Raw genomic sequence first — 27,079 nt, 5'->3', positions numbered from 1 at the left:
TCAATTCACTGTTTCCATGTCTGCGTCCCTTGTTTGCTCTGTGGACTGGCTTCGGACAGACTGCTCTCCCGGATCATCCACAGGCTCTGCAGCTTTTGGTGGACTTTTCGTGGGCACTGGCATATTCCCAAGGGGAGCAGGCATGTTTTGTGTGGGTGTTGGCATGTTTTCGGGCCTTGCTGGCATATTTTCCATGGGTTTTGACATATTCCCAGTGGGTACTGGCACACTCTCGGGAGGTATTGGCACACTTTCTGTGCATATTGGCATCCTTTCTGGAAGTGTGGGCATGCTTTTGGTGGGCTTTGGCACATTCTGAGTGGGCGTTGTCATATTTTCAGTGGGTGCTGGCGTGTGTTCAGTGGGCATTGGTGTGCTTATGCTGGGCTGCTCACAGCAGTTCCCACCCGCTGACTGTGGGGTGAGAGGAGAAGGGAGTTCTGGCACCAGAGTGGCACTACATGTTTGAGTGTCACAGGTCTCTGGATTGCTGCTGTTGCTTGGGAGGGAATTCTCTGCCTTCTGGGATACCCTGAAAGCTTCAGCGAGCTCCTTCAGCATGCTCTTGTCACTCTCATGCAGCTCAGTGCTCGCCTGCTCAGAGGAGGAGGGGTTCATATCAACAGCATTTTGTTCTTCTTCTTCTTCTTCTTCTTCTTCTAAGATGCCATTTCCATTCACCTCTTCTGGGAACTGTGCTTGCTTTATTTTTTTGTACAATTCATTCCTCTCTTCCTGCAGAGCACGGCAAAGGTTCTCTAGCCTCTGGATTTTCAGCACAAAGCACTCATATTCCTTGGACCTCATGGCTTTCTGTGGGCAAAGATATCAGACAAAAGTGCAGACTCAGTTTGGGTGCATGCAATTCATTAGTGGAACTGGCAATTAGAAAACAATTTGAGATCTAAGCAGGACACTGCCAGGTAGTTGGCTTTCAGCAACTACTCTACAATAACGACGGTTTTTTGGACCAAAGATTCAAGAGGAATTTCATTCCTGTTACTGCAGTGTATTAGCATTCTCCATACATATTCAGCTCAATTTCACTCAAAAATATTTCAAGAAATGCCTGCAAATGATCTTAGAGATGTAAAAACACAGCGGTTGCCCATACAGAGAAACATCCCAAAGCCTGCCTGGACTTTTGATTGGTATGGGCATGAAATTGGAGGAAAACAAGCTGCATTATAATTTTTGTTTATTTTGCATCTGGGTTCTGTGAGAGCAGCCTGAATTGGAACATTTTCTGCTTCTACACCCAGCGAGGAAACAAGAGATACAGAAATCCATAGAAACAGAAATAGCAATAGCACAGAGCTACAAAGCTAACCAGGAAGACCTGGTCCAAGTTCAGCGTAAGTTTGGGGTGAAACTTCAGGCAGCCTCTTATCTTATTTGAATGAGTTCCAACATGCTTATGAACTTCCTTTGCAATGTCCCTGGGAGAGCACGTTTGAAACTATGGTGAGACACAGTACTTGCTTTTGACTCTTAGAGTTTGCCTACACAGGAAGTTAATGAAAGGCATGAATTTAAAGTTCATTAGCTAGAGCACATTAATTCCCTGGGTGGATGCTTTTATGCAGAAAGAAAGTAGCATGAAGTGAACTAATGCCAATTTGCTTCTATTGGAGAGCATTAACAATCACCCATTTTTAGAGCACTTAAAATTCACAGTTACATAATTCAGTTTCTCATGGACGTAGTGAATGTTTACAGAATCTAAAAGCCCTAGCACTTGGGATTGTCTTTTTCTATAAAGACATCTAATTATCAAGGTAGCTTGAAAAAAAAGACCCTTAGATTCAAGAACAAATTTTTCATTGACTTCTGGCAGTTTCAGGTTATCTTATCTACTAGTTAAATCGTTATGTGGGGAAAAGGATGCATCTTGAGACCAGAAAGACTGCTCACCTCTTCGATCATGTCCAGTAATGCTCTATTACAGTTCTCAAACCTGGATTTCCATGTAGCAGTATCCTTTTCCAGCTTCTTCATTTTCTTTGTCATCTGTGGAAGCAGGAAGAAAAGCTGAATCACAACAGAAATCCCATGCTGCAGATTAAATTAGGGCAGCCCTTTTATTCAAGTCTTTGCCTGCACTCGTAACGCTGCTACCAGCAGCTGTAGTGTCTGTGCTAAGCAATAATTTATATTTCGTTTTAAGTAGCTGCCATAGGACTTTCAGTCCCTAGTCTACAGTCCTGAAGTAGGACCAGTTGATTATAGCCAACTTCCAGCATACAAATTATCATAAAAACAAAAGGCAAAGAAATGGCAAATCATTCTGTTTGTCTCTTTACCAGACCACAGTGTTAGATTGCTGGAAATTTAAAGAAGAGCTTGCATCTCCTTAGCTAGCAATGCCAAGGAAGTTCCTTCTGGATTAGTCACCTTTATACTACCTCCAAAACACACCACTTGCCCTTTGGTTTTCTGCAGACATAACTCTCTGTGAAGAATGACTAGAGGCTGCTTGGAACAGGGCATGAGGATTTTGGGCCCTGGTGGCAAAGCAGATCATTGTTTAAATTACAAAAGCAAGTAAAACATATGTGTGTTTCATTTTTAACTCCCATTCATTATGGGAAATAAGCAACGCAGGTGCAAGGAAACAGTCCTTTGGGCTGTTCCACATGGTGGAAAGTTATGCATAGGCTTCAGCTCTGCCTGTTCACTCCAGTGGGAGAATATGTAGTCTGTGTCAAACTCTCTGTACTAGTGTCAGTCACCCAAGAAGTTCTGGGCACTCCTGGAGACATGGTGTGACAAATGTGGCTGCAGACTCCCCCTCTGGTATCTCTTAGAGATTTGTACCCAACCACCATGCTAGATTTTAGGTAAAAAGTTTATTCTTCCAGGCAGTTTCAGTTTTAACTGAAAAGGAGATTGAAATCTTCAGCTTGCAGTGCTGAAATCAAAGCTGCTGTCAGTTGTGGCTGAGTGTGCCACAAACCTTTTTTTGAATGTTGATGAGATTATTCTTCAACATGTGCAGAGATGGCCATATTTCAGATACAATTATTGCAATGAGAAATATCAAAATAAAAAGGAAAGTACCAATTACAGAGCTGAGGCATGGGATGCTACTCACTTTTTCCATCTCCTGTTTGAATGTGGCAAACACTTCATTGCTTTTGGTCAATGTTTTCTGAAATTCTTCAAATCTTTCAGAGTAGAGAGTGATCTGCATTAACAGAGAAAAAAAAGTAAATTTCAGAGTCTCCAGGACAGTGAACTTCTACTTTGGTAGAAGATAATAAAGTAAATATTGTGTTTGGATGTAGAAATTAACTTCTGTTTGGAGCCCATGAAGCACAAACATCAGGGAAGAGAAGCTCTATGCATCTTTTTACGGCTGCAAACTATAATGGTTCCTCTATTGCAGAAAGGCAAACTGAGTAAGAATAGAGAGACCCAGGCAAGTGATTTTTAGAAGACTTGGGAAGTCTTTCCCAATAGGATGCCCTGTTCTCCTGAATGTTTCAGCTATGGTGTCTCTACACAGGGTGCCCAGAAGCAAAATAATTCCCTCGGCATAGAGACATCTGAAAACATTTCCCTGGGCTTGCTCCCTGGCCCATCCCCCACCACTAAGCAAAGCCCACCCCTTCTGTTTCACATCGCTGTGATTCTGCACTGGATTCCTTCAAGCTGTATCCCTGCACCATGGCTTAGGCAAGCTGAGAGGGCACTTTGTCAGCTCAGTTTTGTAGCCTGGGTGTGGACTACAGCTGTGGGCAAGGCCAGCAAAGGCAGAGAAAGTAATCCCCAGCCAGTGTCTCCTGCCAGTTTCCCTTCACTTCATGAAGCAGAGCGGAAGAAAGATCAGTTGCAATATGCCAGCATTTCAGACTATAGGGCTCCATATTTTGCTGCCAGTTTATACCTGGCAGCCATGTGAAAGTTCATCTGTGGCTGTATTTTATCAGGAATACATATTTGTAATATCTAAAATCATTGGATGTTTTGGGGAGAACAAAAGTCCTAAAGCTCTGAGGTTATTTTTTTCTCTAATTGTTTTCTGCCTTTTCTGTTTTGGTTTTTTTTTTTTGTTTTGTTTTGGTTTTTTTTTGTTTTCTAGGTAGAAAAGCACTTTCAAAGCCCCAAAATCATGCAGGATGCTATCTAGAGAAAACATAGTTATCTGCTCTTTGGAAAAGAAGACCAGTGGAAACTCATTCACTTCCTTCTCATGCCGGAGCAGTGTTTAGGTGATGAGACATTTCATAGGTCCAGAATGAGAGCTCTCATTAGAAAAATTTGGTGCAACATGCAGTGGCTGAAGCAGGGTGGATGCAGAGCAATGGGAGGTTCAAGAGCAGCCCACAGTATTCTGATCTCTGGGTGGAGACTGGCTGCTCATTCCACACTGGCAGGGAACTGGCTAAATGATTAGCTAGAAGCTTTTCTATTGTGCACTGCCAGCTTACTCACCCCCTCCCCTGTTACTACTCTGCAGTTACTGAAATAAAGAAGATTTAGAAAATGTTGCTAATAGTGGGATGGGTTTAATTCTGATTTTGAAATCAGGTACGGTTATATTATGTATCATGTTCATTCAGGCTAGTTATGATGCCACTTGTCATAGCCATAAAAGCTGTGTACTGTGGATGTGTCCCAGCTAAATTTAATCTGGGTAGTTAGGGTTTCTGTGGCTGTGAATGGGGCACTGGCTGAAGCCCTTCCCCATCAAACTGGGTGAAGGCAGGGGAGGTTAATCCATGCAGAGCTCTCTGGCGCCAATATCAGAGCTAGCTGACATGGAGCTGGCATGTGTGTATTCATACAAGGCTGTAGCCAGAGCTCTAACCTAGGCATAAATAGAAACTCAGAGGGATTTGTTTTAGCAGCCAGAGTGCCACAGCCTAAGTGGGACACTGATACCACGTGAGACATTTGGAATACATGTCATAGCTCTAAGGTGAAATGCCTGAGCATCCCAAAGCCAGATGAGGGAGCAGGAGTGGGAGTCAGCAAACTGGGGCTCCTAGCCCAGAGCTGTTATCTTTAAAAAGTTCACCTCAATTCTGTCTCTGCTTTTCCCTTCCAATTTTTGCCTATCGTTTAATTAGATTAAAAGCCTTTCACATTTGAACAGGGTGAGCTCTGACCTCAGATGGGGACCTAAGCAGCTCCATAGCATCAAGAATAGCTTCTGCAATTTAAATTTGAATAATAAATGAATGTTTTCATAGTGGCTGGGAACAGGCTGTGAGAGCTGTTCCTCACTAGGAGCATGCACTTGTGCTCCTTGGTCGGGCAGACAAAGACTCCTTTGTGGCTTCCCACCACTCATCCAGTGCTCTGACAGCATGGGTGGGTAGAGCAGGCGCAGTGCTATTCTGAGTGCAAGGCTTTGGGGAGTGGGGGCATGCAGCATCCTAGGAAGCACAACCATGGTTTAGGTGTACCCCCTCAGCTGGTGCCAGATCCCCATCACCATCTAGAATGTCAGATTTGACTGTCTCAGGCACACTGTGCCACCCAGAGACAGGCTGGCATGAAGATGATGCCTCCAGTTCCTTCCGGCTCAAGGAAGCAGTGCATGTTCATCACCTCCTCTAAAATGGAATGCAATCTCACTGTGAGGGTTATATTATAGCTTCTGCCTATCTCACTGACCAATGTCTTCTCAGAATTCTATGCAGCTGTTCCTCTGTTAATCATAAAAAGTCTTGGTTTGGAAGGGACCTTAAAGACCATCGGTTCCAAATCCCCCTGCCATGGACAGGGACACCTTCCACTAGATCAGGTTGCTCAAAGTCCCATCCAGCCTGGCCTGGAACATTTCCAGGGATGGGACATAATATCTATTTGTTGTTTTGTGTTGTTTGCATCAAGGAGATCCTTATGCTCTTTCTGTTTTGCACTTGCACAGCACCATGCAGAAAGGCATGTGGGCCATGAGGGAGGCCCTTCAGTGCTACCATACTGGAAATAATAATAACAATGATACTAACAATGTTATTATTCCCAGTAATTCCAAATGGATGCTGATGTGTAAGTGACAGAGCTCTCACACTTGAGCAGCACACTTAACTGCATGTTGCATTTCAGCAAGTGAATTAATTTTTATCCACACAAATCTGCAAGGGGCACATATATTATCAATGTCTTTGCAGACTTGACTGGATTTTTCCAAAAACAATTTCGCTGTTTCAAATGTAAGCTTAATATATTTAGCTCTTATCAATACCTCCAGTTGCATTAAACTGACTACAGAGGTCTGCCTGCATAGAAAAAAATTTTCAGGTTGAACATAAGGGTTTAATTAAAACCACCCTGAGAAAATTTGGAGCAGGTTTGCAGTTGGGGCAGACCCAACTGGAGGCCTTTGAGGTTTGATTGCAGAACCTGTCAAACTGGTGTCGGCAGTAGTTTATATGAAGTTCTTCGGTGTGCTACCAGCTTATTTTAGTCTTTGAAAAAACATGTGAAGGACCAAACCCCTTTTAGCATGTTTCCAGGTTATCAGTTTGACACTAGCACTTCTTGACAGCTCAACAGGTAGCAATTCAAACATGTGCAAGGGCAAAGCTGGAACAACTTACTGGTACCATTAACTGTGAGCAAGGGCTAGGAGGGAGCTGTCTGATGGGTGAGGAGATGGGCAGCTGCAGAGGGGCTGAAGAACTGACACCACCCCCTCAAGGTTCTGCTAGGGGGGAATCTTTCTCACAGACAGGTCAGACAAGATAAATCTACATGACTGTTTCTGTAAGTTTAGGAAAATCTACCAATACCGCCTCTTTTTGATGTGAAAGTCCAGCATGTCATGTAGTGTTCTCACTCGTATTTAAAGCTGATTACTACTCTCAAAGTGTCGTATATACTCTCTGTTTTCTGGGTTTACTGCCTTTCACTCCAGCCTGACTCCTGGTGCAATTTTATCAAGAAATTTTATTTTACTGAAAATTTCAAATTACAACTAAATCCTAGAGAACCCTTTGTATAAGCTCTTAGTAAACAGAATTCCTGCTAACGTTAATGAAAATGATGCCTTCACACCCCAGTCCAGAAAAGCACATGGGCACATCAGCTCCAGTTTGGTGAACATGTTTCATGGTATGTGTGTAGCCCCTTTTAAATATTGAAAAAACTCAGTAAGGTTTCCCCAGGGCCTTCTCTTCTCCAGACTAAACAACCCACACATCACAGTATGATTTGCAGTATAGGCATTACCTTACAGTTGGCTTGAAAATAACCTGTTTCCTTTGCAATAGTCTAGGGGATGTAGAATGAGGCTAGAAGGAATACATAGAAAGTAGTTTGGATACTTTACCTGGAACATGCCTCATGGGTTAAAAACTGTGAAACAAAGGCACACCATGCAATCACCTCTCCTAAATCACCTGTGCCTGCAGGACAGTCTCTTGCTCCTTTAACATTTTGGCCTGGAGCTTCCATTCTGCAGCTTGGTTCAGGAGCTGTGTTTTGGACAACAGAGAGAAAATTGTTAGGTCCCTAGATTATCAGTTGAAAGTCCTCATCCTCTGGCTATCTGTGCTTCTGCCACTGGTACTGTGACATTCAGTTGAATGTAGTTAGAGGAGTTAGGCAAGACACAATATTTAGTATTATCCTGAGGTATGGGACAGGCCATTTGATTTCCAAAGGCATATTTGAATAGGAGTTCAAAACCTACTTGGAATTAAATGTGCAGTATAGTGGGTTCTAAAAAGAGTGGTATTTAACCATTTCTTCACCAGACTTCTAGAGAATGGTTACAGTGCTTTCAGGAACTTTCATTTCAGCACAGCTCTGTCCAAATTCCTGCTCTCCAGTGAATGCCAAACTTCCTTTCGCATTAATACTCAGGACTTAGCTTAGGGGTATGGTCACAGTCAGATATGCTCTGAAAATCTGAGAGCTTTCAGAAAGGAAGTGCATAGTCTAAGTGTCATACACTTACTGGTGTCTGTTATCTTTGGGGTCTATTTGCATTGACAAGTGGAGAATCCCAGCTCAGGCTGATAAATGTCTCACTTAGATCAAGGAGACAGCCCAGGCTGCAGATAGAGCAGATGTAGGGTCAGATGAGGCTGAATGAATTGTAGGAATGAGGTGTACAGAGACTTTTCCCGGCTACAGTTCTGAATCAGCACTTTCAATGTGTGTAGTAATATTTTAGCAATTGATTTAATCTGAAAGCAGGAAACATTTACTGAAGTGTTAAAGAAATGTGCCTGTTGCCTACCAAACACTTATAAAGTGTTTTACTGGTGAAATGTATTTTAGAAATAAGAATGCTAATGATAGCTTGAGAAATGAGATATAAAGAAGTTAGTTTACCACAGGACTTTGCTCTGTTGGATTAAATTGTACTATTTAAAATAGCACAGTTGGACTCTGAAAATATATTAAAAATAAAAGGACTGTGTAAATCAGTAATCCTACTCTTATACTGGAAGTGTAAGGTGAGTAGAACCACATGCAGCAAATATATTTGATCCCTAGTTAAAACTTTTTTTCTAACCTTTTTATTGGAAATAGCACATGCAAACTGCTTGAATACCACCTGGCAGAAGAGCTGAGGATGTCCCCTAAAATGCTGACTGCCTCCAGATGTTTGTGGCACAGAGACTATCTGAATTAGACTTTTTGCCTAGAAAAATACTTTTGGCCTTTTGATTTGGACCCACTAAGTTTTTGCCATCCACAATTTTCTGGACAAGTATGTTTTACAGCTCAAGTATGCATTGTATGAAGAAATGCCATGTTCTATTTGGTTTTTACCTGCCTTTTAATATATACTTTGAGAACTTAATTTGTTGTTTGTTTCAATGGAGATAAGTCAAATTCTTGGCTAAAATTTCAAATAAGTTGTGTCATAGCCAGTAAAAAGAGATGGTATAGGTAGGCCTGGGTTAGATGAGCCTCAGTTCATTCATTTATTTCCTTGGGAGAGGGTATGTTTTACACAAACAAAAAAATAATTTTTTTTAAAGTTTGGATGAAATATGGATTTTTAAGTTTCACCTTTCTTTGATATCTACTTGTTTAGGGTTTTTTAGGAATTGTAGGGTATCTGGTTTGAACGATTTAATGAAAAGTGCTTTGAAAACCTACAGAGTCACTCAGTCTCTAGGCCAGTCATTACTTCCAAGAACTGGGCTTTTATCTCTACTGCTTTAATCTCAGCTTGGGTCACCTTCATACCCAGTGTGAATGGAATAAAGAAAAGGTCCCACCTCCTGAGCCACGTCTTCTGCCACAGCATAACAGATGGACAGAAAAGGCAAAGAAAAGTTGCTTCTTTTGCCTGTTACTGAAATCCTTCTCTCTTATTGACCCACATAGCTTCTGCAGCCCTTAAAAATCCAAGAGTTAACAAACTCTTCTGTAATGGAAGCAAGCCACAGAGAGGCTTGCTCAAATTAGCATGCATTCTTATGCAACCTGAGGTCATCTGCAAACACCAAGCTGGGAGAAAACAAATCAGAAGAACTGATACATTTATTAATAGGCTATGAAGTGGTAACAAGGAGGCTGAAGTAAAAAGAAAGGAATAAATATTGCATGTGGTGTTTACAAAGCAGCACTTGAGTGAAGTGTGGTGATGTTACACTATATTATTAGAGCTATGATAGCTGCTGGAGGCTCAGACAGTCACATCATGTTCAGCACTAAAAAGACCAGTTCTCATTTCATTACATGCATCCAGGGACTGGCTTAGTGAAAATTAACTTTCCCTTTTTGCTGCCAGACTCTGTAAGTTCCAATTATGTAGAAATCTGATCAATACCTTGCAGTCATATATTTGAAAACCACAGTTACTGTAAATGGCAATTAATTGCACATCAAAGTTTGTATTCCAAGTGCTAAAAATGTATGGGATGGAGAGGAAGGCCAAGTAGTGCTGACCAGTTAAGTTACAGGATGATAGTAAAATTGCACCCTTAGGTCAAGTTGGCCCTTTGTGGAAGCCACACTGTATGAACCATTGCTGCTTATATAGGGAATTGCATTCTTTGATGCACATGTAGAGTGAAATGTGCAAGCAATGAGATGATCTGACTATTGAGATGTACAGAGGGTGCAGGAGGGGACATCTCTCCTTGTTTGAGGTAGAGAAGTTTTGTATAGGGGTAAGATTCCTCCATGGAAGAACTGCCTAGGAAGACATCAAAGTGAGCCTTCAAAGAGTAATCAAATAGATAAAAGAATACAATAAGTTTAATTTAAGAACATTTTCAAAATCCTGCAGCAAAAGTCATGCACAGGGATGTAGAAAATGCTATAGAGAGAAAGGTTCTGAGAGCCGTTCTGTCTTTGCGCATTACTGAGCTTGGAAAGAGTTACAGCTCAGTGAGAGAACTCTATCAAAAACACCTCGATGTCATACATACATGTATATACATTACTCCCACAGACACTAGCACAATAGCTGGGTAGGTGGGACTAAGAGCTCAGATTGAGGTGGGAGCCAAGTGTAGGCCAGCTCTCTGGGTGCTGGGCTACCTGTGATGAATCATGACATGCTTAATTGTTCCTTGACTCATTGCATGGCTTTGGGCCTGTCACTTAAGTTCTTAAGCTAAATCTACCTTCCTCTGAGGTGATGTTAGCCATGTATCGCCAGCCTACCTCAAAGACAGTGTTTTTAAGCATTAATTTGGACAGTGTGAAAAATATTTTTTGTACAATGTGCATGCCATTATACACCCACTGCTTAAAGGTTTTGTAGCTTCAAACCTGTTATTTCATAGGTGCTAGTCATACTCAAACACAGAATGAAAATCATCCTCTCCCAGCTGTAGGCAGTGATGACTTTCACTGCTTTAAAAGAAATGAAAAAACCAAAACTCTCCATACCAGTTCTGGATAACAAATACAAAGAAGTTTTGGCTAGGAACAGGGCCAAACACAGGCAACAAGTAGCCCAAAATCTCATATTCTGTGAGGCACAGCAATAAAGTTCATTGATGCAAGGCTATATGTCAGTCTTCCACAGAGCCAATGCCTGGTCTTTTACATATTCTGTTTTGAAGTTTTGATGGGTTTTTTTCCCCCCAATATCTGAAATCAGGTACTCAGTTGCAAAACTCCCAGCAATAGCAGTAAAGTAAACCCATATTTGCTTTGTCATTTTAAGTGATTTCTTGGAAATCCTTGTGCTTAGAGCCTCACATTTCCATCCATATTTTAAGATGCCCATTAGCTGTGCTTGTTCTAATACATCTGTTTCCATAAATGGGGAGGGGATAAATGTCCTCTATTTAAAGCTCTCTCATGACGCTCCTGAGTTAGCTGGAGGACTGGTGAAAACTAGAGCTTTCTTCCAGCTGATGAGCCTGTTGCTTCCCCTGAGTATTCTCAGCTGCTGCCACCGCTGAGAAGAGGGACCATGTGTCAGTGTTGAACTCCAGTCCTTTGTAGATGTGAGGATTGCTGTGAAAATACCAGGCAGCCTGAGTAAATTAATTTCAGTCTGATTGAGTCACAAAATTTGTGAGACCACAGATAGAGGAGTGTCGTCCTTCCATCCCAGCTGTACCTATGGGGGACATTCCTCCTGGACCTGCTCTTCTCTGGTCCCTCTGGGTTCTCTGTACCCCTGCTAGAAATGTCCCCTCCTCTAGATAGGGAGGAAGAGCAGACAAGGCTGGTAACTGGATCCACACCCTTCCTGATTGAAAGAAGCACTACCAGACCAATGTAGGGAGGGGAACAGAAAAGGGGAGACTCAGTCACACCAAGTGGCTCCTGTGGACTCCTCCACTAGCAAAACTGGACCCACAGGAAGATGCCTGAGGAGGCTCTGAGGTTGGGGGAATAGCAGCCTCTAGCCATCTCATTTTCATCCCGTGTTCTTATACTCCTCTCTGATTGTTTAGATATGCACATTTATCATGTGAGGAGATGGAGTATCAAATACCAGAACTGTTTGAAATCTAATGGCATCACCTGACCCAACATCACAATGAATCAACTACATAATAACAGTGAGTTATCTTGAGCAGCCTGTGCTCTAACCTACCCCTCTGCAGTTTGCTTCTAAAACTGTAAATGCCAATGGAAGCAGCCTTTCAGAGACTGTTCCTTTGCATCAAGCCCTGATGGTGGCTATAAAACTTCTCTGCTACTGTATCCCAGATTGGACCTGAAGAGCCAATATGTTAATGAAATAGCATGCAGAGCTTGTTTTGGCCTGAAGTTAGATAAAAGACAGACAGATTAGAAGGATAGGTACATATTCCTTTTCTTTCTGATGTCGCTCCTCAGCTTCCTTCATCATTTCCTGAGACTGTTCCAACTTGGCATCCACCAGTTTCTGTTGAAGTTCTCTGTGCTTAAATATTTTATCAAGGTGCTGTAAGAAAATAAATTCTGTTGAACGCGCAGGCTTAGTTATCTACATAGACCTTCATGCTCGTGCATGTACAGCTACTTACTGGAACACTCATAAGACAAAAATATTGCAAAACAGGAAGACACCCAACCTATTGCAATTAATAAAAAAATACAGCACTGATAAGAACAAATTGTGCCAGAATTTGCATGGGAAGGGAAACCAGTTTATGTTATCAATTTTGATTTATTGTAGGAGAAGAAAAAAGCCTTATCATCTTTGCCAGTTGCATGGTCTACATATAAAGTCATCAGTATAATCCAATATAACTGAAGATCAGATAATTGCTCATTGATACACTCTTTTTGTTAAATGGCCAGTGGATCTAAGCCACTGTATGGATAAATGTATAAAGACACATTGCCCCTGCAGTACCTGGGAGCATGTGCCATTCTCTATGTAAACACAAGCCCAGTACATCCCCTTTGCTCTGGCCACACATGCTCAATGTGGGCTTGGAGGGCCTGTGTGAAAGTCTGTCAGTGGGGAACTGAAGATCAGACCAGATGAACCAGAAGCCTCTTCTAGCCTGTAAAATATCTGGCTCTATTGTGACCTTCGGGAGGTAAATGTTGCTGATAGCCCTCTTCACTCTTAATTAATTTAGATAAAATTCATAGGAGCAAATATTATGAGTGTGTCCCTGTGGTTTATATTTTCTTCCTATAGAAACCACAAGACAGGACTGTACATTTTCATTCATTCAGCATAAAACAGGAATGTACATTTCCTTCATTCAGCATAAGACTTCATACATGATTCAAGAGATTTGGAAATGCAGGTATTGTATCAGCCATTCCAGATTGTAAAAACAGATTACTTATGTTTTATTCAGTATGATAATTTTGTCTGATTGCACTGAGGCTCACAGTAAACATATTTAGAAACAATAAAAAGACCCTTTGTGATATTTGTTAGCATTTGTCATTAAAAAAAAATGTTAGTTTGGGATTTTACTGGAGGGGTTTTTTTTGTGTCAGAATTTTCTGACCAATTCCAATGTTTGCAGAAAGAATAATTTCCCATCTGTCTATTATCTTCTAGATCTTATGGTGAGAATTGTGCCAGCACAAAAAAAGAATCTATTCCAATTCAAAGGGCCTTTAGCTGTCGTCTTAATTTTCTGCTTTTGGGGAAGAGTCAAAGCATTTACATCAGAACCCTTCTCAGCAACCTGTTTCTGAAAGGAACAAAATATATTTGATGTCACCAGCAGAACAGGCTGTCCAAAAAAATAGGAGCTGGGACATGCTCGGTGGGAGCTTGGTGTGAAGGAGGAAAGGGGCACTGGGGGAGGTCCCTGGGGATTTGGGGGAGCTGGGGGGGGCTGGGACAGCTTAGCAGGCAGCTGGCAGCAGGCAGCTGGCACCCCTTGCTGCTTGGGTCTGCTCAGCCTCTCCCTGCAGTGGCAGTGCTGCTGTGGGTGTCCCGGGCAGTGTGGTGTCCCACGCAAACCTGCGCCCACAGAGTCCGGAGAGCTTGCTGCAGGCACGGTCCTGCTCAGAGGGCAAAGTATGGTAGGAGGAGAGGCTGCTGGCATTGCTTTCTACTCTCCCCAGGGCAGCCTGTCCCTGCCAGCAGCAGGGGCATTGCTCTCACCTCTTCCCGCAGCTCGTACTGGTCGATGATGCTCTTCAGCTTCTCTGCCAGCTCTGTGTTCTCCTGGCAGAGCTTCATGTTCCTCTCACTTTGCTGCTCAATCTGAGCCTGGATTTCACTCAGTGTGCCCTGGAAGTGATTAGTTATTTCTTTCCTCTTCTCATCTTCCTCCCGTGCCCGCTGAATTGTTTCCTCCTGTTGTTAAATTGGAGAGAACACAGTAAGTAAGAGGTATAATAAGCAGCTCCAGAAAGATACTGTTTCAGAGTAGCATAAGGCTTCTCTTTGAAGGATTATATGTGTTTGCATTCCTCTTTGGAGATTTTCATGCTTTCATCTGCTCCAGCATTAGGCATGATTTTAAATTTACAGAGCAAATTACACAGTGGCCTTGAAAAAATTAGGGAACTAAGAATTTGCATTTATAAAGATGGATGTAGAACAGAGCTTCAGATCAAAGCAAGCCTGAAGGAGAGGACATACATGCATGTCTTGATTCCTGATACTGCAGCACAGCTTTTGCTTTGGAAGAAAATATTTAGTGGAAGCAGTCAAAAGCTCTTTTATCAAAATTCTCTTTGATTGAATTACAAAAATCACCCTTCAAAATGCCTCCTTTTAACTAGGAATCTTCATATCAAATTTATGGCCTTTGGGATTTTAATTTTTAAGAGAAATCCATCACTGGTTGAAAAATCCATTCCAATTCCTCAATTTTCCTTCCCTAACTTTGTAACTGACATGAACATTTGCACAATTTATTAGCCAGTGGAATCAAGGAAAGCTCGTGGGCTGTTTCTTACAGAATCAAACAACAGAATCAGAATATTTTTTTACCTATTATTGAAATCTTGGGTTTGATTTGTTTATGCAAAAGACAATGCAGAAAGAATCTGGTTTCATTGCTTTGGATCCTGAAATATGGACTATTTTTATTCTATACTCATTTGTTTCCAGGACAATCTGCCCTTCTGGGGAATGTAATCCTGATCTAGAGTGGCTAGGACCATATCTGCTGTAGTTACAAATCATGCCAGGACCAAGTTAAGAGCCCGCTCTACAGCATGCAAAGGGCATACTCTAATAAGGTTTCAACTAGCATAGTCATTTACATAAAAATCTCTGATAACACTGCATATGGATACTTTCTATAAAGCCTTAACTGACTCTAATAAGGTTGAGTTTGTATCATAAATGTGACATAAAAGGTGTTGATTCAGGCCCTACTCTTACAGTAAGATGAATACCAAATGACCCAATATCTACTTAGCATGCACAACACCAGCCTGATCTAGGACAACTGCTGTTCAGGGTTGGGCATGTGTTGTCCTTTTGCTGAGCAGGGAATGATAGAGATGACAGTGTCTTGGATAGCAGGAGAAAAGCACTGGAGACATGAAAGCACTGTGAAGCCTTGCTGTGCTCTGCAGGTTGCACAAGAACACATGTGTATTCAGAGTAAAACAGAGTGTGAACCCAGAAGGACTCTTCCTCTTAAGAGGAAGAAAGAATTTCAGGTGGATCTGGGCAAATGACTTGGGGGTGGGGTCCTGGTTCAGTACCTGGGTTGGAAATGGAACACATGGAGAATTTGCAGCAAGATGAAAAAGAAGCTCTCAAATTATTTTTTTATTGATGAGAATGATTTTGAAATGTTTTGTTGACCAACAGTTGAGCTGTGTTCCGTTTGTAGTTACTTTGTATTTAAATCCTTTTAGTAGAAGAATGCTGTTCCAAAGTAGAATTAAAAATGCTGCACAGAAGGTGTTTTAAATCTACTCTTTTAGCATTCCCAAAAGGAAACATTTAACTTTCTTTTGAAAGGGGATGTTTACAAACAATGTCATCCTTATTTTTTGTTTGAAACTTTGCCAAATTTAACTTGAATTTCTAGACAGTTTTGGTCGAGTCAGAACTCCATTTTACCTCTAATAAACTGTTCAAAAAACTCCTCATGCGCCTTATTTCTCCATTATATATGTGCAGCCCAGAGTAGGGAGAAGAGTGACCAGGTGCTGTCAATTCCAGAAGTCAGAGTGAGAAATTGAACTTGCATGTCTGGAGTCCTGTTTCTATGGCTTCAATACACCCTTGCTCAAAAATACTTCATTGTTTCAGTGGACCAGATAGTGTTATAACATGTCACTGCCGTGATTGAAAGCTCTCTGGGGTAATAAATCCAGATGAATGTAAAACAAAAAAAAAGGCAGATTGTGCATATGTCACACCAAACAGTTCAGCTACAAGGTGAAATGAGACATCCTGAGAATAGCAATCATGCAAATATAGAAAACCTAACCCTCTGTGCATCTGTTACTCAGAGGATCTTGTTTTCTGCTCTTCTGAGGTAGAATAATTATACAACACAGAGCACAGAGACAATACAAAGATTCATGGTTAAAGACACTGAGCCAGCAAGCATTTAGTTACAGGACACAGTATTCACAGGTCACTCTGTATTCTCAGTATTTCTCTTCTGCTCAGGTGAAAAATATATTTGAGGAGGATATTTGCTTGGGGAGGGAGGCTGGTGTGTGTGTCCTGGAGAGCTCCTCAGAGTCCCTCATTTGTCACATCTTTGATATCCCAGTCATAAATGAAGGCTGGGTGTGAGTAAGAGGAGCTGGCTGAGCAGGACAACTGTGTGGCTATGGCACTGCATGGAGACTGTCAGGGATTACCTCTTCCCTGTGCCAAGGACCAAAAGCCTCCATGCTCAGTGCTCTCCCATGCGTGGAGCTGGCTGCAACACTACCAGAGGCTTCAATCTCACAGCCTTCTAGGTGCTACTGATAATACTCTGGGAATGGTGATGGAACTTTGGAGGCGTCTGCTTTAAACCTGAGCTTTGACTAGCCCATAGCTGAGGCTGCATCTGCAGCCAGGGAGAGGGCTGGATGCCCATGGTGCCAGCAGCAGAGCCCTGCGTGCCTCCCAGCTCTGTGCCAGGGCTATGGGGCCAGCACACATCACCTGGGCAGGAAGAGCCTGGCAAATCCCAAATCATCATCACCCAGGTTTTGTGATCACAAGGCTACAGCTGCAGCTCTGCTTACACCTGAGAAAATGCATGTTTTTCCAATATGTTTCTCAGTGTTTCCCATTTCAAGACATCACAGTGTAAAGCAAAATCCTGAAGTTTTCTCCCAAACTGAAGTCTTGAAGACTGATTACTGTTTTGTGCTACTACTGTTGTAGCTGAAGTAGCTGTGGAGACCCGAACTCCTGGCTTGCTCGGTTGTAGGGGGAGGAGCAGAGGGTATTTGGGATGGTGACTTCTCAGCATCATCATGGTTAATCCCAACATGCATACAGTGCTTGGCCTTGCCAGCTGCTTTACTCTGTGCTCATTATTTTGATAGTTTTTAATCAAGTGTTCAATTTTAGTGAGAAAAATAAAGCATCATAAATTCTTTTTAGACTTCTGTTTGTGGAAAACTGAAGTCCAGCCATAAACTATTGCTCCCTTTTCTCTGTCCTTTCTTAATCTTTGCACTCCATGTCTACCTTTTCAATGTTATTCTTGTGTACTGCTGCAATGCTGCTTTTGCTCTCATGTTTTCTGCTAAAAAATGCATTGAATAAAGCTTTGTAAAATTCAGACAAGGATATTTTGTAGCTTGGTATTTAGCACAGTAACGTGAGATAATTTGCAAACAGAAGAGCGTGGGTGTCTCTGGAATTGTCCTTGTGCCTCTCTGAGGCAGCTCAAGAAGACTGTTGGTCTGCTGAAGTCATAGCAGCCAAGACGATATGATTGTGGAATCCTTTATTCAATGAACACTTCATTCCCAGGCACCACGTTCTGAGCCAATTTGGAGCTGAGCCCATAATCGAAGCTGTTGACTTTTGTGACATTTGTATGAAAGTTATTGCTTAATGCCTGGTGGCAGGAAGGACAAGGGACCTGAGATGTTCTTGTCACTACAAGATGTTAAGTAGCTAGCAAACTGTCAGATAATTGGCAGAACATGAACTCCATGCAGAGAAATGAGTTGCTGTTGGTCTTAGCAGAGCTACTCTCTACTGCAGTGGGAACACATTCTGCTATTTCATGAACATTTATTCTGCTTTTCTTGGAGGGAGAATTAAACATCTGTGTAACTGTAAGGAAATAATCAGAATAGCTGGTCTGTATGTAAGTGAGAATTTGAGGCTGGTATCCAATACTACCAGAAATTTTTCTTCTCTGATCTGCCCTGTGGATTTTCAATGCAGTTCTGCATTGCATATTCATCACCACTTGGCTGCACGGATCTCCAGTTAATGGGAATTCCACACACCAGATGAGTGAAAATGACATTTACATGACGTGATGTGCATATAATGTACCACATGGTAAATCAGAGGAGGTTCATGATCTGGGCAGACCTTTGCTATTGAAATGATGCAATCTCCTATGGTTTTTATTTTCCATGATTTGGAACTTAATCAGAAATGCTGATCCTAAGTGCTAAAAAATTATGAATCAGCTTCTCTGCCCTGCCAAAACCAAAATAAAACTACTTAAGCATGAGATTTAAGAAATAACATTTGATGGGTTTTCCTGGTTTGGGCCGTCTCAGTACAGTCATAAGGCAAAAGAAACTTGCACTCATTTAAATAAATAGAACATGAGTTTCTGGAGATTCACAGATCTCCAGGAGCTAAAGCTTAAAGGCAAATATTCCAAGAACTATGCTAAAATTCCTAGAGAGACAAAACTGGATAAAGACAATGAATGACTTTGTTTATTAATTTAATTCTCATTCATTTGCAAGTGTCTTATTACTGTCTTATTTATCTTTGGTTTTTCTACACTGAAAGCACAGGGACCAGGGGAAAGATAGTGTTCTGGGTTTCTAAAAAGATCTCCAAATTCTTAGAAAGAAGTAACCAAAATTTGAACACATCTTCCTGCTCCCAGATCAGCTCAGGTACCTTTCCTGGCTCACCTGGCATAGGTACAGGATAAAATCAGAACTGAGTCTGAAATTGATAGGTTTATTTAGAGAACCTAGTCAGAAATAAAACAGTCCAATAAATAGAAAGATGTTGGAAATAGACTTTCCCAAATCTAAAGATGAAATGTGTAGTGAAGTGTTTACATACGAAGAGAAAGGAAAAATCATGCTCTCTAGTAGTGAGATTAATAAGCATAAAGTAGCTGGGAAATTGTGTGAGGAATTCAATAAAATTTGTTCCAAATCTGTTTTCCAAATAGAATAAGTTTTTTTCTATATGCTAGTCTCCACTGATTTCTTCCACTGATGCGATTTGTTGAGAAATCTCAGTTAAGGCTATGCAAAGCACTGTACACTGTACTCTTAGTTCACTTTAAAACTGACTTGTATTTCTGCTGAAAGATTTTGCCCACAGATGGTCAAGTGTGGATCAATGTAGAAGGTATAGCTCAGGTCTGGTACAAATAACAGACACAAATTTAATTTTTCACTACGACTTCTGCGCTACTATAACTGAGCACATAAAATTTTTGCTTCTAATTTCCCTATCTGTTAAACTGCTTTTATGTGTGACCATTCCCCCTCCCAGCTGTATTCTTACCAGTGTACAATGACAGTCAGAGCTAGACCCTGAAGGCCCACTCCTGAGCTGGTGGAAATGAATGAAAATCCATTACAGTTAATAGAGATTATATCAGGTGGAATTCTTGCTCCTGATGATTCATATGTGTAATTCTATACATAACTATATCCCCATAAAGAAGGGGTTTGAATAGATCAAAGCAGAGGCTTTTTGTATAATAATACCACCACCATCACTAATATGTACTCAGAAAAAAAAAGGATGAGCACAACAGAAATATACTTCTTGAACCTACATTATTTTTCAAGAAGCATAATCATATTATAAATTTCACATTTAAATGGCGTGATGCACCAAGCAATAGGCAGACATGACATATAGATTCCAGCCTTTTGACACTCCTGAAAAATTCTTCTTTGAACTGATTCTTGTAATCCAAATGACTGCCACAAATAATGTTGGCATTCTTCCTGTCTTGACATTTGATGTCTTGAGGCATGAGTCCTGATTGACTGACCCTCACAAAACGCTTGAAAAAGCCCAAGTGCTCAGATTACATGAGAACACCCACCAGCCTCTGTGAGTCCACTGAGACAAAGCTGGAGCTCCTGTTTTTCTGTCCATGCACATGCATTCACATTGGCAGTCTCGGGGACCTGGTCTGTTCTGTTAGCACCACTGCTTTTCTCTGTGCTCAGCTTCCTGATCATGCAATTAGGGCTTACAGGTAGTGTGGCAAACCCAATGTTCAAAAGTGCTTGGATATTTCCAAATGAGAAGTAAATGGTCTTGGTGTAAATGGACCTCAAGACTAGAGTATATATATAATTATATATTGCACATGCAGATGCAAACATCTCTTTGATTTGGTACTAGAGAAGATGGAAAGGTATCAGCATCTTCTTCCCCTACACTGCTGGGTACCTCGATAAGGCCTCCACTCACCTTGAGGTTTTTGTTGTGCCTCTGGAGCTCCCTGCACAGGCTTTCGAGCTTGCTGCGGGCGAGAATGGCTCGGCTGTGCTCACTCTGCAGCTGGTCCTTCTCCTTGGTGATCTGGGCCTGTCTCTTCTGTAGGTATTTCAGCTTTTTCTGCTCAGCACGATGTTCTTCCAGCTGGGCAGGAAACAGGGATTAAAATGAAAAAAAGAGGGGCAGAAAACAAAATTAGATCTTTTGGTTTGGAGAAAGTCTTCACACTTTCTTAACCTCTTAGGAAATGTTTTGTATTTATCAGTGCTAAGGGGAGAGGACAGAAGGACCTGGTGAGATTCCCAAGCCTGTTCACCGCAACAGTTCCAAGTGTGCTGTAGTGTGACTAGGTGAACATAACACTCTTGTCACACCATTTCAGCCTTTCTTTCTTTGGTTTGAGTTTCCCTGAAGGACATTGTTAGGTTTTTGTTTTGTCATTAGCAACTAGAGCATTCAGTAGTGCTTTATGTGGTGAGGTTTCTCCAGATCATGAAATAACACAGTAGTGGCTCATTCTATTTTACAGTTTTCTGAATAAGAAGCAGCTTCCTAAACACCTAGGAACCTGCTGGAAAAAAACAGCAAATTGATCCTGGAGGCCAGAGATGCTGTCTGTGTGGGGGCTTTGATGCTGATGGAGGAGAATTCTCTTCAGGGAAGAGTTTCCCAAAATGATGTGTGGACACCTCCTCTTGCCAGGCTCCTCTTGCTCACAGGAGCACATGGGAGTGTCTATCATTTGTGTTTCGGGAGGCCATGTCATGAATGGGGGTGGAGTATAGGGAATCCAACCTCTTTTGGGTTCTTTATCTCCATATAATTACTGAAGAAAACATGGACAGTCCCTGATGTTCACTTGGGAACTTGCTGTTCCTGCAAGTGCATGGCTCCTACCTTCCCTAGAGGGCTGGTGGGGGGAATGAGGACCAGCAACAGAATTGCTAATAGCAGTCCCCACACACTCTGGTCATTTCTTCTGACACATGCCTATTACGGGCTGTTTTGAAAAGATTTCCTGTACTGTGCATTAACACCTTAACAGTCAGGTCAAAGAAGCATTTCACCTCTGAAGCTTTTAATTATTTCATCTCACATTCCAGCACACAACAGCCCTCCTCACTGCGTTACTGTGTGTGAATACATTGCAAGAATTTCTGAAGTCCAGATGTTTTCTGATTGAAAAAACAGTAGCACATTAGCTGTAATATGCAAACCTTAATAACAGCTGCTATTAATACTACATTATCTAATAATATGGTACCACTAGTATTAATTATTAACCCCAGTATGACTGGGAAAGTCTGTGAGCACAGGGGAATGATGTGCAGCTCAAACAAGACAGTCGACGAGCATCATATCTTACACTTTCTCTGCCTGAGGATCTGTTTCCTACAGGTGTTCCCTAATTTATGCTTACAGTAGAGAGGTCTGTGTATTATTAATCAATTCACAGCTAACCATGCCACATTCAGCAGGTTGGAGTATATTTGCAGTTTATGTCCAACTTTCAGCAAGTGCATTGTGCATTTTTACCCCCACAGATCAGAATTGGGGCTTTTGCATTTAATCAAGCTGCATCAGCTAAAATAATAATTTTTTCTAGGGAAAAAAAAGTCTTTCTGTAATTAAGGCTGAAATTTGTTTTCCTTTTAAGCTTGATTTTGGCCCTGTCCCCTTTACTTTGCAAAACATAAAAAATACTCATTTTGCATGTGCAGCCTGTGCTTAGTGTATACTGATTAACCAAATTTCATGTGATTCACTCAAACTGTGCTTGAGATAGGGGGATTTGAATAAAATATGTCTTTATCATGACATGAGAAGTCTTTCAAGCATATTTTTCTCTCTCTTTTTTTTTTTTTTCTTCATTGAAATGACTTGCACCAGAAACTTGTATCTCAAAGTTCTCAGGCATGTCTAAGATATGGTGTTACTTTTGCTTTGAAAAAGGGAATTCACAGATAAATAGGAATGGCAAAAGGGCTGCTAATGAAAAATGTTAAAGAATAATTAATTAATATTTAATTGATAATAATAAAGAATAATTAATAGGCTAAAATTAACTGCAAATAGAAGCAATTATGATTTTGGAATGCTGGCCTAGAGAAGTAAGCAGTCAATTTAGGAAAAAGTTTAATCTTGATCTACCGCAGACAATGACAACACTAATATTTATTTACTAGCATATAGTTCTTGCACTCAGTACTTGTGAGACCTCTTCCTTTACCAGCCCATGCTCTTCCCTGATGCCTTCCACTGTGTACCCACAGTCACTACAGAATATGCCAGAGCATGTGCTGGCAGGTAAATAACATATGAGTGGATGTGGGAAAGGGTTGATGCTGCATTGGGTTCCCAAGCACCAGGAACCTCTTAAGCCACAGCCAGCCCCAGCACTGCCTAAAGCAGGTGAAGCCACTGCCAGCACCCAGCTCAGTCTGACACACGGCTGCACCTTCCAGTAAGCTGTGCTGCAGCAAGTGTTTGTGTCACCACATGGCTCACCAGACCAGGGAGATGATCTGGCTGGAAAACAACTCAGCAAAAGCAAGAAGCGACCCAAAGTGTGTGATGGGGATGGACAAGAAGGAGCAGGGACAGCAGTAACTACTGCAGCCAGCTGCTGACAAGCTATTAATCACACTACACCCCTCAGCCATGCTGAGTGAGCAGTGATTGGCTTTGCCCAACAAGCTTTTAGTTGTACTTTTTAAATGATTTATTTTAGTGACATTGCACAGTATGTCAGAAACAAATGCTCAGTAATCTTGTTTTAGCACCTTTCTCCTGCATGGGTTACTGGTAATATGGCCCCTGTTTTATACAGTGCTCCAATGCTGTTTGAATGCAGTGGAGAGTACTTTACAGAGGAAGGTCTATTTCAGTTAATCTGTGAGCGTGAAGTTCCTGTCAGCATGAGCTAAACCATGAACAGCCTGAGCCCAGTTTATGAAATCAGAAGATTTTATAGGAAAAAAAGGAAAGCTAAACTTCACATTATGATGATACATGGACACATCTGTACATAAAACCAATTACAAAGTCAATGTTCTGCTTGGCATATTTTTCAGCACTCCACAAACTGTAAAATGCTGCTGCTTTTTCATTTGTAAGATTTCCACAGTGTATGCTCATACAGTCCTTTGACTACTTAGAGGAAAAAATTTCATCTGAAAATAACTCATCTGAAATGTGGAAAGAACAGAGTTGGGTAGGTGGCATTGTTACAGGGCTGACATTATGGTGGCATGGGCTTTGACTCTTCATTTTACTGTGTTGTGGTTTCTCTCACAATTAGCCTTAGTTGTCTATTATCTGTTTCCTAATATTTTATACTAAGCCCTATATTATTTTCATTTTGATGAAATCACCAATACATAATTTAAAGCAATACCCACATTCAGAGGCATGCAAAACTCCTTGCAGAAGGTGAAGGCAGGAGCCTAGATACAAGTCCCCAGTGTGGGTCTATTTAGTAGATTTGCCTTTAAGTACAAATATTCCATCTCATCAATTTCTTGTCCCAAAGTCCAGCTTGTTTTCCTCTCTTTTGACTTTTTTCCTCCTCACCCATAGTTATTTGACCATGACAATTATTTTGGGATTCACTTAACAGGACAGACGCTACTACTACACGAGATTTGACTGTGCTGCATGGCATATATTTTTTATACCTTCCTGTATAGACAGTTTGCACAGAAAAGAGCCAATGCTGTACTAACCAGCTCAGCATACTTCTTAAACAACAGGTCCAGCTTCTCTTCTGGAGTACTCAGCTTATTCAAGCTTTGCATCAGTAGGGTGCCTTCTTTCCCTTCAAAATAGAAGAAAGAGATTTGATGGTAGAGGTAGTTTGTAGTTGATGTACTATTATGAAATTCGTTATTTGATGCATTGATCTGTAAAAACTCAGGAAGAAATGAGGCATTTTGGAAGGAAAGGAAAATTTTTGCTATGAACTTCAGGGGTTTTTTCCTCTCCCCATAAGAATAAAGATGGTAGAATTTTCCTCCATTTCAGATCTCAATAACGTGTTCTCTTGCAGCAAAAGCATTGTATGTGAAACGCTTTTGTCCTGTGTAATCTGATTTTCATTTGATGGTTTTGCAACATGACTAGGTCACATACATGTCACATTTGGCTGAAATAGGACAGAAAGGGCCTTGACCCTGAAGGTCCAGAAACAGATCTTTTTGCAGGTGAAAGCAGATAAAAGCTGGTGTACTCAGCTCCTTTGCTGCTCAACCTGCACAAGGTATAAGGACGATCAAGTTAGTTATAGTGTGGATGGAAACAGAGTGGTAGGTACTGCCAGCCAAGTCTGGGCTGGCTACATTATGCCAGTGTAAATCAGCTCCCTGAATTGGTGAAGAGAGCATGTATGCCAGAGACAGTCTAAAACAATCTGAGTGTGCATAGTTAAATCACTGCATACCCATTTAGGTATTGCTTCTCCTCTGACACCTCTTGGTATTCATTTCAGCCCCGAGTATGAGCTGGAGCTTGAACACTGATTGCTCATCAAATACAAAGTGTTCCTGGGGTCCCTACAGATAAGGCTGGCTGTGCTGCCAGGGGCTTGGATGTATTTTTCCAAGTGCCCCTCTTTGCTAAGGCTGTGAGACAAAATTTGCTTTCTGCTTTAGGCTGGATTTTTCTGCTTCAAGTTTCATACCTCAAGTACTGTCTGTGGAGAAAATCCATTATTTCACATTAAGTCCTCTCTACAGCATCATTATAAATAAGTTGAAGAGAGCTAAAATCAAATCCTGGTGTCAAATCTGTTGCAAGTGCAGCTGGAGAACTGTGTGTTGGTAGAGTTTTCACAGATCTTGGTGAGGTACTAATAACTGCACCAAAGTCAAGGCAATAGAAACTGAGGAACACTCATTCTCCCAAAGAATCGGGAGGAAAAAATCCATGCTCTGTCCTATGCTTAGTCCCTTGCCATGATTTCTCTCTAGGCTTAGTCTGCAGTTGGGTTTGGGTTCTCATGCAGAGGAGAGGCTTGAAAATTTGCCTGAGCTAAATGTAGAAAGGGAAACAAATTACGTTTATTAGATTGGAATGTAACTACATTGCTCTCTAGCGGCTGCCCAGCAGAAAGGACTTGCTATACAAAATCTCACTGAGACTTCTTTCTAGCTCAGCTAACAGCCCTGCCAGGGCTGAGGTGTTCTCTAAGCAGTGTGCGTTGAGAGAAGAAACGTATTGGCTTATTTCATAGAGTCCATGATGAATCCAGAGGTTTGCTAAATGAAAAATAACCTGGGTATGACAGTGAATTTGTTCTGCAGGTTCCCATGCTACATAGTAGCACCATTACTCACTGTTGTGACCTGAGGAAATGAAAAAATGTACTGAGGTACGAACAAGAGTCTGGCCTTTCCTTTGTCTAAGAAGTTACTTTGTGCAGTGTGTCATTGGACAGAATGCTTTGGCTAACCAGTTAGAGTGCATCAGATTTGTCCGATACAATCCTAAGTTTTTGTCTTTTTAATAGGACCAATACCACCTTATGTTGGGTAATGCCAAAAATAATTATCAATTAGAGAAAAGTTGTAATGGTCACCATAATTTTCAGTTGTAACTGGAGATCCCTATCATTCACGATAGAAACTTAGCATGAGAAAGAGTAACAGCCAGGGAGTTCTTACTTGTGTTTGCAGAAGGGCTGTGTAAGTATGTAAATACTTGCCTAGTCCTTTCAGGATTTTCTTCTCCAGCTTTTGCTCCTTGCTGCCGCTGGGCTCCTTTGCTCTGGAAGCATCCCCAGGAGCCAGCTTCTCTTTCTCACTCTCCTCATTTGCATCTTCATACTCTGCATCCTCCAAGTTACCTGGCTCTCCCTTCTCAGGCTTGTCAGTTCCTGTAGCAGCACTTTCCTTCTCCATCAGGCTCATGGCAGACCCATAGGTTTTAATGATGTCCTCCAGCTGCCGACTCAACTCCTCCGAGATGTCACACATGGCTGCTTCGGGCCAGGCTCTCGGCTGCTCCATGGGGCCTGGAGCAGGGGCAGGTTTGTCCCCACTCTGCCCCTGGATGTCCTGCCCAGGTGAGGTGGGAGAGGGGTCATTCTCCATGCTTGGTGCAGTACCTGACAGCAAACAAATGGAGGGTTAATTTAAAAGCACACAGAATTAGTTATCAAACCGTTCCCAAAGCTTGGTCAGCATGTGAGTGATTTTGTGTGAAATTTGGGATGGCAGCTCATCCAATGGCTATGGCTTGATAAATGTATCACACTTAAATAAATAACCAAGGTGATTTGCCTGCAAGGAGAAAAGTAAATGACATATTTTCCAAGAGAAAAGCCTACGCAAATCTAACACTTAAAAATCAAACCCTCCTATTCCCATTGCCAGCGATGACACATGAAATGACACCTGAGTCATTGATGTAATTTTTCTCCCTTAACATGCTATTTGTCACATGTTTATTTTTCTTGATCTATTTACCTGCAATGCTGGCTACCAATATGGGCATCTTACTTCAGAGCTGCATCAGTTTCATTTCCTATTTCTCCTCTGTTGGCACATCTTAAGTCAATAATCACAAAGAATATTTTAAATGAAACTGCTGCACTGAAAATTGTGCTGTGCCCTTGGAAAGCCCAGCATG

General features: G+C 41.5%; 1 protein-coding gene across 1 annotated transcript; it reads right to left on the bottom strand.

Annotated features, from left to right (window-relative positions):
• On the bottom strand, positions 1–26,541 carry TXLNB (taxilin beta). Its single transcript, XM_009084949.1, has 9 exons — positions 26,154–26,541; positions 24,178–24,269; positions 20,426–20,596; positions 13,955–14,149; positions 12,197–12,316; positions 7,356–7,430; positions 3,095–3,187; positions 1,915–2,010; positions 1–813 (listed from the first exon to the last, which is right to left on the bottom strand). Exons 1-9 carry the CDS (start codon positions 26,539–26,541, stop codon positions 1–3), a joined length of 2,043 nt encoding a protein of 680 aa, XP_009083197.1.
• Positions 26,542–27,079: the final 538 nt, after the last annotated feature.

Source organism: Acanthisitta chloris, unplaced genomic scaffold, assembly GCF_000695815.1.
Source record: "Acanthisitta chloris isolate BGI_N310 unplaced genomic scaffold, ASM69581v1 scaffold23141, whole genome shotgun sequence".
Lineage (NCBI taxonomy): Eukaryota > Metazoa > Chordata > Aves > Passeriformes > Acanthisittidae > Acanthisitta > Acanthisitta chloris.
This window is presented reverse-complemented; position numbering and strand designations above follow the sequence as displayed.